Source organism: Corvus kubaryi, unplaced genomic scaffold (assembly GCF_017639235.1).
Source record: "Corvus kubaryi isolate FWS band 111438036 unplaced genomic scaffold, C.kubaryi_AGA036_p1.0 37397, whole genome shotgun sequence".
NCBI classification, from domain to species: domain Eukaryota; kingdom Metazoa; phylum Chordata; class Aves; order Passeriformes; family Corvidae; genus Corvus; species Corvus kubaryi.
This window is the reverse complement of record NW_024581136.1, coordinates 8,763,034-8,775,571: the sequence shown is the minus strand read 5'-3', so window position 1 is coordinate 8,775,571 and position 12,538 is coordinate 8,763,034. Positions and strand designations below refer to the sequence as shown.

Here is a 12,538-nt window from a genome sequence, read left to right as displayed (position 1 = left end):
CATCTAGTTTTTGACAGGTCTTGAATTTGATTATTTTCTTTGGACAACCATTTTCTGTAAGATTCATTCCTGGGCTTCTGTTGACTGGATTAACTAAGGACCTGCCAGAAATAGGGTTAATTCCAGGATCATCAATGGACAGGGGAAGTCTCTGCTTAGAGCTTCCAGCAGTGGCAGGGAGATCAGCCAGGTTCTGTGTTGACATAAGGTTTTTCCCTATCATTGTGCAGAGTGTGTCCCATATTAGGCAAACTCCAAACAGCATTAATAGATGCCAAACACATTTTCTGCAGTTCTGTGGGAAAGATGTCGAGTAGCAATTTATCACTTTCACTCACTGACCCAATCAGACCCACATTACCTGTACAGAAAATTGATTGGGAGGGGATAATTCTCTACAGCTTTTCATGAAAGAAACAGTTACTAATTTATCACCAGACTTAGTCTTTATGGCTGTTTATGATTCTTCCACTCATGACAGTAGGAACGTGTGGGGCCCCAGGAAGTACCAGGACTCTGAGAACATTTTGGGAGATGCTACTGTAGTGAGTGTGAGAACCTTAGATGCAGGGTAGCATGATTTATATCAAGTTTTGGCCATTAATAGTAATTATAATTTTCATGACTGAGTCCAGATTGGACTACCAGTGACCTCAGATCCAAATTATTTTACAGTGATGGGACAGATCCAAGGTAGGTTTTGAGAAAATTCTAAAGAGCGCATCACAGCTAACATAATTTAAAAAGTATGTGATGTGAGCTTCTCCTTGCTACTGTTGCTATTAAGGCAATGAATGTTTGGGTGAAAGTCCATTTATGTGGATCACCTGGCTGTTTTCCTTTTGGTTAACAGGCAGTGTAAGCTCTAATGCTCAGCCTGTCTTCTATGTGTAAAGATAATTTTAATCAATAAGGCGACCTTTACCTTAGTTTGATTAATCTTCTTGTGCTCTTTCTTTTTCAACCCCCAACTATGGACAGTGCCTTAATAAAAATGTTTTATTTCTCTTGAATTTCTAAAATTTCTCTTGAAAAACTTGTAGTTCTAGTCACCTGTGGTGGACTAAGAATATGAATAAGAACATTAGGTGTAGAGAAATAAAAATGTATTGTTAGGGAAGAAAAAAAAGGAAGGCTGCTTTTTCTAAAGCCTACTTTAATAGTTTTTAGAACTCTATTCTAATACAAGTGCTCAAGGACATAGTTGGCAATATATTTAACAGCAAGTGAAGTCTCTTCACAGGTTGGCTTTATCTGAGATTCAGGGAGAAGAAAACCGTATCTCCCGGTGTCCCGGAGCTCGAAAGTGAAAGCGTACTTGATGCCTTGATCATAAGCCCAGTCATCAGAGCCCCCTGCAGCAGGATCTGTTGGTAAAGAAATGAAATAAAGCTTAACTGGAAAAGAGTGGCTACACATCAAATGAGAAATACTTTGGAGTCAAGTCACATAGCCAGGAATGCAGAAAGGACAGATAAAAAGAAATATTCAGTGAATTGATTGATTTATCCTGCGCATGGGAAAGCTTCTGTGTTTTCAGGCCATTTTTGAGCTTTTTTCCAGCTGATTTGTGCAAGCAAATGTAAACAAGCTAAACTGCTCCCTCTTGTCAGTATTGTGGAGAAACCATGGGAGAAATGTCTAAGGAACAGGAGAATGGCACGGTTGCATGGGGGTATTTAGAAAGGCTTGGTATCAGAAGCAAATACTTGCTCTCTGTGTGACTTTTTGAGGTTCACAGAGATGTGAAAGAACACATATCTAGGATTTCAGCTTCATCTTTTTCTGCTGGACAAATAGTACCCTCCCTTTTCAGTAGCTGGTACAATAAAAAGTCTCTTTGCTAAGGAAGGAGCCTCCAGAATTGCCAAGCATCACCAAAACATTTCTAAAGGAAGAATCTCCATAAAAATTGGAAGAAACTGGTTTTTTTAAATGTTTGGGGGAGGGGTTAACTATTTGAGGAAGGAGAAACAGGCAAAGGAAATTAGTTTCCATTAAACTAAATTAAGAGATCTTAAATATGGGAGATATTAAAGTTCTATAAATCTAGATTTGGCAGCCTCAACTTGGCTTTTGGCACTGCAAAGGCTATATCCGCAGCTGAGTTCCCAAGAAGGGTAGAATAATTAGTCATAGAAATTACAAATAGCATTGCAATTAGTATGTGTCTCAGAATACTATGCAAAGTAAAAGAAATTTGTGTTGCTAGAGTGGTTGAAGGATTCACATCACACAGTGCAATCAAAGGATTCACATCATCTTTGACTTGGAGATACTGGAAATGCAGAAAATCTCAGGTCAACATTTTTATGTTAAATCTAAGTTGTGTATGATTTAGGAATTCATGCTATGCACATGAATTCATAACCATTTTACTACATCACTTTGCTTTCCAGGGAGTCACACACTTCCTGAGATCCCTAAGGAATAAATTATCCCAGAATTTAGAAACGACAGATCCCATATATACCTAGTATATGCATGTGAAGAAGGAAGGGAACGACTTAGAAAGAGGAACAAGAATCACTAAAAAACTGCATTTTGTAGTCCTAGTAGCGCTTAATATAGATTGTTAGTATATTTAGGTCAATACTTACAGATTGTTTCAGCTCCCGGTCCGTATGTATATTTAGTGTTGTACAAACTGGCCAGCTCTTTGGAAGCAGCCCTTGCTATGGAATTCTGTAGGAGAAGAAGAATGACAAATGCAGATTTTCAGAAGCTTTCTGAGTGAATCTAAGCAACTACGTTGTTGAATAAACTGAAAAGCTATGCTGGAGAAGTTTTTATGTGAAAACTGTTGTTCACCTCTCAGTATGACTAGGTGTCAGTAGCTGACAAGGCCCAGCTTGTCCTGATGTTGTGAAAAGAGCTTGGCAGTAAAGAACTCGTTCTCCAAGCTTTAAGAGTGTGCTCCAGTCTGTGTATGGTCTGTTGCAGCCTGGTGTACAGTCCAGTGGGGTTTGGACAGATAAGGGGTAACAGCACTTTCTAGACTTAGAAGAAGCTTGTACAAGGTTAAAACTAAGTAAGGAACCTTACTTAGAGATAAGAGAATGGTAAAAACTTGGTAACAGTAAATTGCAAACATACAATAGCCTTTCTTTTCCTTCTGTTCATGCAGCCATAAATTCAGAGTAGAGTCGGCTCAGTCAGGGGAGTTGAACATTGATACAAGTGGAAGCAGATTAAGGTCTTATAAATATTAACAGCCTAAAAAGGCATAAATTACCCTGAAACCATATGTAGTCTCATTAATTTCAATTCATTTCCTGTGCACAGAGGGACTCTTTCAACTCCCACTGATTTCAGTGAGGGTTGGATCAGGCCCATCAATAGTACTATGAAGCTTTGTGTGTTTGCATTAAGGAAAATTACAGACTTTTCTTTGGAACGTGTGGCTTTTCCAATTCTTCATTATACAGCATGTTGGTAATAAAACATGAAAACTATTACTAACAGATGATAAATATGAATGATTTTTGAAAGCATATGTTCAGTGTAAGAATAAGCAATGGGTTGCCATATATTTCTTTATAGCTTGCAGCTGAATGGCTTACTATTCCAGGAATTTCCTCAAGCCCTTTCCTTCTCTGTAGGTTACACTCTGGCTTACTTCCCAGTGGAAGATATATTGGAAAGTATTCTCTGTTCATCCTTATGCTTCAAGTGTTCCTCTGAATTACTCAAAAAGGCGTATTGAACTATGTGTTTAGAAAATTTTAGTTAAGTGAGAGAACTTTCTTAGCTTCTAAAAAACAACATCACAACATGTTTGCATTATCACTGGCAGCCTACTCTCTTGTAGAATTCCCCCTTTAGTTTCCCCATTCCCAAATGTTTGGTTTTGAACATTTTAGAATTATGGGAGTTTGCTCTAGGAATTTGTGGTCCTTTAGCGTTGAAGGATATTTAAACAAGGCAGACCAAAGCATACTTGAAGCTTGTCTTTCCACCTATAACACTGGCTGTACTTAAATGTGGGGTTTGATTTCTGGCCTCTCTATCACATAAAGACGAGCAATTGCAGGAAGAATGTTGTTCTGCATTTCACTATCTTGGATCCAGAGTGATTGGAGTAGCTGAGGTCTCTCCTGTGGTCTTCTTTTTGTTTGGTTTGGGTTGGGTTTTTTCTTTCTTTTTTTAATCCCTCAACAAATTGATTTTTCTAAAACCCATTGTAATTTCTAACACATGTTGAGGGAATTGTAGAGGTTGGAGTCTGCTATCTGCTAGTGATGCCATGTTTTCTTCAGCCATCTGTTGTTTATAATATATACGTTTAATCAGCCTCTGAGATTTAGTCAAATCTTCTCTCAATAGCAAATGAATTTTTAAATGTAAACTGATTCTTCCTCTCTTCAACGGTATGCAAAGTGGAAATAAAATGTGGAAAGATTGTCTGATGCAATATGTAGACCTGTTGGTAACTGGTATTTGCTCTCTCTTTAGTAAACTAAAATAGGGACAATAGAAGAGCAGAGCTGCTCTTTGGGGCTGTTTCACCCAAGGCTTTCCTTCCAGCCAGCAGCCAAATGATGGCTTTAAATCATACCAGAACAGATACCGGAAAAAATATGTCAGGAAATCTTTTTACCTGAGGGATTTTATTATTATTGGCCAGGAAGTTGTAAAAACAGAGATTTGTAGAAAGAGCAGTTGAAATTTCCAGCTGTTTGGAGCCTAGAATCCAAATAAACAATTTCCTCAAGCTCTCCAGGCTGGAGATAAAGTGGTATTTTAAATGACCCTCTCTGAGTGAAAAACATGCCTAAGCATTATGACTTCATCATGAAATGAAGCTTTATCAGAAGTTTTGATATCTTTTTGTTTTCCTTTAAGTAACTCTCTACCATTTACTTTCCTAAGAGATTTACAGTCCAAAACCTAAAGGTAGAAAAATAAATTTCAACTTTATAGGAACTAATGTAATTTCTTAATAATATAATATAAACCAGCAGGAATAATATGTATTAAGTAAATACTTGTGAGTATAAATACAAAATATGAGGAAAATTTGTTTGGGTTTTTTTCCAAAATAGCTCAATTACTCAAAACAGTCCATAAGAAGGAAATAATAGGGAGGTCTTTGCAGAGGTATATAAATATTACCAATGTTTTCCAAAAAGGTGAAAAGTGGTTTAGGTTTTCAAGCTTGTAAGTTATTTGGAGTACACCTGCAAGGAGAAACATTGTTTTTCTTTTGACCTTTGAGGATATTCTTTGTTGTTCAATGATTTTCTACACTTCTTGGCACAATGGGCTTAACTGAATTGTTGTGGTTTGTTTGGAGTTTGTTTGTTTGGGGTTTTATACTGTTAAGAATCCCTCTTTTGTAAGGAAAATTTTGGTGAGATTTACAGTAGCAGAGAAGCAAGTGTCGCCCTGCAGCCAAAGAAATAACTCCAGGGTAATACCTTGTAACTGGGAGCAGAAATGGCTTTGCAGCTTCTGACTCCCAGCTGAGCTCTCAGAGCTGGTCATTTCAGCAGAAGGTGGCATTTCCTGCACTCATCACCCATTTGTGTTTACACTGCAATTACCAATATTTTGCTTGATCTTGTGTAAAGAGTGCGTGGGCCAGTGAGACAGCAGAGTTGTGTTCTCAGTTGTCATTATCTTTCATAATTAACAACCTTCAAACCTAGGGTTTTCAGTTATTAGCTTTTAATGAAAGATGTGGTACTGGCTTTTCTTTCTCACCACATCCGGAAGTTTGGACTAACAAGATAAATTATCAGGCTAAGCATATTTTGTGTGTTAATAGGTTATTTTTATGGGAGCATCTCCCTCATTTTATTCTTGTATCATCAGGCTGGATTTGTCAGCAAACTGTAACCATTTAGAAACACTCCACAGATGTTGATTATGCAGCTGCTGTTTGTGAACAACTCCCTTTTCCCTCTCAATCTGAGAGTGGTCTGGAGAAGCCTTTTCACTGCTTGACTGGACCCGTTGCTCTCTTCCCTCACTGGACTGCAAACTGATTTGCCCAAGCTGTATTTTCCCTTCACCTTGGTCTTGTGTGTTTTACTTGTAAAGTAAAATGACCCTCAACTTCCTTTGTAATGAAAGTCTGAAAATGTGGATTTTCTCAGTTGGCTTTAGCCAAGTGAATCTAAACTTCTGAGCCTTCTTGTTTTGCCAATAAAAACAGACTCCCTCCTCAAGGCTCCATGATGATGTGTAATTTAGTTCACTGTTCTGTTGTTGCTCATGGTCAAGCATGTGCTCCAAGAGCCCAGGGAATCCAGCCAATGAGGACTTCAGTGGAATGATTCCTTTTCTTTACAAGCCTGTTTCTCTGTGACAGTACTAAAGAAATTGGTCCCTGGTGAGAGGGTTTCCAGTGCAACTCAGTTAAGGTAAATGGGCCCTACACCTGTTGGAGACTCTTGTCTATCAGCCAGATTCACACATGAATGTCAACTGGAAGATGCTGCTACTAAACACACCCTTTTCACAATTGTAAGACTGCCAGTACAGAACAGTTCTGTTGTGGTAAACTCAACAGAGGAGCTGTGAAGCCAATTTCAAACACTGCTTTGCTGCCCACTTTCCTGTTTGTTGTGCTTCCCATTGGACTTTAACAGTATTTACTGTAACAAGTATTACAATCACAGTAATGCAATCTGTGCAATAGCACAGATACAACAGCAGCAGATTGCAACTCCTCACTGGCTTGTCGGAGTCTCTTAGATGTAGGATTTTTGCTATTCAACAATTCTTACCCACAGATCTTCATATGCCTTAAACATATTCAGAACTTTACAACCAGGCACTAAGTTAAATAATCAGACTGATATTCACAGTGTCATGCTAAATATTTGAAATTCACTCTTGCAGGCTGCACAGACTCTGGGCATATCTCTGCTTTCTATGTCCTAGAAATGTCCTATTTTAAGCACTCAAGAGGAAGTGAAATGCTAGACTGACCCAATATGGAAGGTGAATTTTGATGAGGTGAAACAACAACCCATGTAGCCAGAATGCTACAAGTAATGCTTCAAGTAATACAGACTGGAATTATCTTGGGTTGTAAATGAGTGTAATATTCTGCAGCCTGTGAAACTGTAATAACACACCTACTTTAATCTGGTAAGTGAGTATGGGCTGGCTGCAGAGATATATTTGGGGCTGAGTTTAACTGAGAGATGGAATCGAAATGGGAAGGAAGGAAGGGCACTATGCACATTCCTCTGCTCTCTCAAACTACAGTTCAGTGCCAATTCAAATACAAACAAGAATTGATAAAGCTAGATTTGTCTGCTGTAAATGAGGAAAGCATAGGGTGACCTAATGGGAAGCTAAGGCAAATATATATGAACTGATTAAAAAATATGGGCTGAACTGTTTGTGAAAAGTCTGATTAAATACATAGTTCTTTATTGCAAGAGGACAAAAATGTGAATAGTAAAATAAAGATGAAAATAATCTTTTTGGGGTGTGGAGAGATACTGGCCTTGCCAAGCATATTTTCTTATTGTGAAAAGCTAATGCTTCTGTTGCCTGTAGGAGAGGGATTCTAGTGTGTATTCTGTGTTCAGAGCAATACTCCAGGGTATAGTAAAGAATGAGCTAAGAGGATTGTGAGGCAGACAAAATGTGATTCTCCAAAAGGAGGACATATTTCTTCTAGGGTGTCATCACAAGAATATTGTGTAACTTCTGAGAAATTCCTGACCTAGATTTTCCTGTCTTGTGTGTTTTTATTTTTGTTGTTTGGATAACAGTGAAAGTTTTGTGCAGCTCCCCACATTGTGGGGAACAAAACAACAACCCTGAATAAAGGGAGACAAATTTAGGGAAAATCCTTGTGAGCTGTGGGATTGATAACCTCACAGATTCTCTTGCATCTCAGGGGAAGAGTGGGAAGTTGTGGGAAGGAAGGGACATACTTGACTTCCATCACATTTTACACCCCAAGGCCAGGCATGGTTGAGGGATAATTCTAATCCCTGGCTTTAAGTAAGTTACAGTAACTTTGAGGTGTTCTGGTTTGCTGTAGCAATGTAGTGGAATATAAAGGGGTTCTCAGAGTGCCCTGTTCTACCTGAGAAACCAAAATAGTTTTAGGCCTTCTGGTGATTTCTTGAGGCTGTAAACAGAAAAAGTCTTTTGAGCCCCAAGGACACACTGTTCACTACATGTTCAGGGAAGGAAGGTACAGGCATTCTCTGGGCCTTTTTCTTCTGCAGACTTAGTGTCTTCAATCTCAAATTACTCAATTTTTGCACCCTTCTATATCTCAGACATTGGAATGCAACATAAGCTCCACGGTATTATGTTACCTTTCATTAAATACAATGGAACAAAATGTTATTAATGATAAGCAGACATGTGAGATTTTGTTTAAACATATGTCCAGTTGCTCACTGAAAGAGATAAGAAATTGCAGCTATATTTCCTTTAATTTATTAGATCTGTCAGGGTAAAAATAACATCTTAGATAAGATAATGGCACTATAAATTTTGGTTCTTCATTTACAAAATGATTTATGATTATTTTATTTGCCCAAACAATATCTATTAAAAGTCAAGATTCTCGTTCTTCAGTATTTCTCCAAATTCTAAATTTAGACAGAACTTTTAGACATTAAACACAGCAATTGACATATAAAATAGTTCCTCTTTTTGTAGCTGTCTTGTCTCAAGAAAGTACAGTTGTTGATTGAAAATGTTAAATTTTCTTTAGTCATATCTTAAATGAGTGTGTCTCGAGTTATCTGAACTAACCTGAAAAGCTGCACTTGTGAACCTGACCCACAGCCTGTGGAAGTCAGTTTTTCAATTTAATTCACTGACATTGGAGTGCATAAGGCCCTTTCTGTTTAATTATCTCAACTATAGGCCGTGTTGATTGGGTGATACTCTGATCTCATTGTCCAAAAGGACTCTTGGCAACAAGTCTTCCCTTGTTAAAATCAGATACTGCACAAGTTGAACACCTCTAGGATCCTGCTGTCTCTGTTGGTATCACCAATAGAGGAAATAATTTCCCTTAATTAAGATGTGAAAAGCACTCATAAGGTCACCTTGTCATGGTGGTGAGATTTGTGGTTGCTCTGTAGAAGAATATAATGGAACTCTATCTGGTATCAGTGTGACTCATTTAAAATATAGGATAAAGTGATATTGGAAAGACTAATATACAAAGTGAAATCAAATGGCTGAAGAGGAATTTCTGTCCTGTATTCCTGAGCAATTTAGTTTTTATGCTCTATGGTAACAGCAGAATTGTCTTCTATGGCAGGAAAGGGAGTTTAAATTTTACTCCATATTAGAATAGAACAATGACAATGTAAAATTTAAATTTAACAATTTTAAAACCTAGCAAAGCACATAGGTTCTTTCTTACTGCTAAAGATTGTTTTGGTAATGAGTTACCAATGTAAACTTTTTCTATTTAATACTCTGAGAAACACACTGTACTTTTAGTTACATTTCATCACATTTGCTCTTCATTCAAAAAATGGGGAGAGAATGTCATGCAAATTTTTAACAAATAGGGACTTTGTGATCTTGACAACAAAGCAGCTTCAAGTGTTTAGTGCTGTTTTATTACTTTAGACTGAACTGCAATGTGTGAATTATGAAGCTTTTGTAAAAAATGAAGGCAAGATATTACTATCACTCCCTGGAATAATTTCAATTACAAAATTCCTGGAATATAAATTAAGAAAACAAAATCTGCCTTTTAATTTCATCTTCTGTTTTAGGCTGTAAAAAATCTAACAAGAAAGTTCACTCTTGGCCCCGGTTTGTATTTGTGTTCAGAATCAAGACATGTATTTGCGAGCACTCATAAATCTGTCAAACCTGCACAGCAGAGCAACACACAGTGTTGTTGCCTTGGACTTTTGGCAGCATCCAGGAAAGAGGGGGAATCAAAATGTGTTTGTTTTCTCTTGCTGTGTTGTTTTCCCTGCCAACAGATTCTAATTGCTAATATTCCAGAGAACTGAAGTCATTTTATTATTCATGATTGTTGATTCTTGGCCTATGATATGTTTACAGCTTTTATACACATTTAATAGTCCTAACCTCTCTATCTGTTTTTAAGGAGCAAAAGAAAAAAATCTTTCTTAAGTGGCATTATATTGTGGCTTTTCTCTAGAATTGATAAAAGATGAATTGTCCTATAAAATACCACATTCATCCTCTCTTCTTCTAAATAAAATGTTTATGTTTAAATGAGGGCCCCTTGAAAAGGGCCTCAAAAGGGAAACTTTTCACATCTTTTGTAGCTGTTTTCAATTACACTTTTGTCAAAGTTTGTCATTCCTCATTGTCCTGACCCAGTACCATCAGGAATTTCATCATTTTACTTCAGTGAGGACTAAGGTTCAGTAGAAAGTGGTAGACAGAGATCCTTGCCTGCTGTTGATACCAGTCGAGTTATTTAATAGTTATTACAGTCTACAAAGCTGCTAGCTTGGCTTACAGGCCATAGTGGTTTTATGTAAAATATTAAAGGTACACATACAGCAACCTCTGGAGTCAGGAAGAGGCAGTGCTGCACAGCAGAGGGGATTTCTGGATGGCGCGACTGGAAGACCAAACTGACGCTGTACCAAATTCATTGTGTATATGGAAATTAAATAAAGCTCTTAAGTTCATCCTGTGCTTGAGCTATCTTGAAACCATCATGGTTTCCCTTGTTCTTGCTAAGAAAGACTAAAATATCTTCAAAAACTGGTGGTGTGGATTCTTTCCAGATGTTAAAGAAACTGCTTAAAGGGACCTAAGTAGCAAGTGATGATTTTTGCTTATTCTTTTCATTAAGTCAAAATGACAAAGAGACTTACCAGTTCCTGGTAATCCGGTGGCAAATTGTAAGTGTATGAATAAGGAAACAGTAGCAGCTGGGAATAGGAGTGAATTGTCAAGTATGCCTTGATTGTAGAAAGATGTTCACGAATAAAGTCAGCCAAAGCCTTGGTCTCCTTTTCAGACTCAGGTGCAGAGCCACAGTAAGTGGCAGCACAGGGGGATTTTGAGGCCCCAGTAGCTGAGAAGAAAGGTGAATTTAATGAGTACTTAATGAAAAAGTGGGTTGTTAGGAGAGTCATGTTACACCACTTTTGTAGGTAAGCCTTGGAACTCCTGCTAATACACATATCATATCAGAGGAGGGAATATTTTATGGCATAGTTAAGACACTGGGAAACATCCCATAGCAGTGAATAAATATGGCCTTTAGAATGTGCATAGTTGGAAGGACATGAATATGGATGTAAAGCCCTATATTATGGAAATTATTTGGGATATTGATTTGCTTCAGTACTTTACAGTCCTTTCCTTGCATATCTTCTCAATTTCTAAGGCACTTCCATGAAACAGAGAAGTGGAAACCACTCAAAAGAGACCTCTTTCCATGAAAGCATGCTCCTTTGGTTTCTGTTCTGAGCTCATAGCCGTGTGTGTGTGTCTGTATATATATATGTGTACACATGTGTGGAAGTGTAGGTGTATATGTACACGTGTGTGGGGATATGTTCATGGAAGTAGCCATACTGATGATGCTAGTAGTCAAAGTTTGGCTTTTTTTCCCAAAACAGCTCTAAAAATTAAACACAATCCACTCCACAATGCTCCAATGGTGGGCGTCAGTCAAGCTGAAGCTGTACCATCAGGTAGGGGAAATCCATAATTAACTATATTGGCTACTGCACTTGTATATAATTACTTGCAACTCTTGTTAGGAGACACTTACTGCACCAGCCAGCATCAAAATTCCTGTTGGGATCTGTCCCAATGCAAATGCTATTGGCATTTTTAGAGCGTGTCTTTCTCCACATGCGGTCCTGTAACAGAATCATAGATGAAAACTAAGAGTAAGTTCTGACAGTTGGCTCTTCCAACAATAAGAAGAATGTACTTACATTTGTCCAAGTGTAAATGTAACCATCAATGTTAAGAACAGGCAGAACATAGAAGTCCAGATTATCGAGAAGTGTTGTCATGACAGTGTCTTTTCCATATGTCTCCACAGCCTACTTGGAGAAAAGCAGAAAAAGCTGATGATGCCTTCACAGATGTGTATCTCCTGTGTGTATGTAAGGGCCTGGGTCTGGGTCAGGAATTAATGAATGTGGTAGGTAAAGTCATCCAGGTCACTCCAGCACATGAAATGGCACCTCTGTGTTACTACATGTGCTAGATTTATGCTGACTCAAACCACACTGGTGTTAGAAAACCGTCTTATGCTGGTAGATAAATTATAAGATGAAGGAATGTTGATTTTGAATAGGATGATAAATCACTGGAAAGAGACTTCCATTTACTAGCTTCCTGAGTACAGACAGAACGTATTCCTGTCCATATATATTCCTACATCCTAACACCTTACAGGTTTGAGTTTAATTTATGTGAGAAGGAAAAATCATTATTTCCATTTTCTATATCTGTTGTGCAGAAATTTCATCAACAACCAAAATTATAGACAATATTTCTAAGTAGCATCCTAACTCATTTCCAGTCATAATTCTGTGGAAGCATTTATTCATAGGGAGGCAGATTTTTCCGTGCACTT

General features: G+C 37.8%; 1 protein-coding gene across 1 annotated transcript in view; it reads right to left on the bottom strand.

Annotated features, from left to right (window-relative positions):
- Positions 1 to 1,139: 1,139 nt before the first annotated feature.
- Positions 1,140 to 12,538, bottom strand: part of CPB1 (carboxypeptidase B1) — a 38,489-nt gene continuing 27,090 nt past the window's right edge. The window contains 5 exon segments of the mRNA XM_042041833.1: positions 1,140 to 1,367; positions 2,601 to 2,685; positions 10,812 to 11,014; positions 11,720 to 11,810; positions 11,889 to 11,999. Coding sequence (XP_041897767.1) covers positions 1,180 to 1,367; positions 2,601 to 2,685; positions 10,812 to 11,014; positions 11,720 to 11,810; positions 11,889 to 11,999 — 678 coding nt within the window. The 3' untranslated portion in view covers positions 1,140 to 1,179.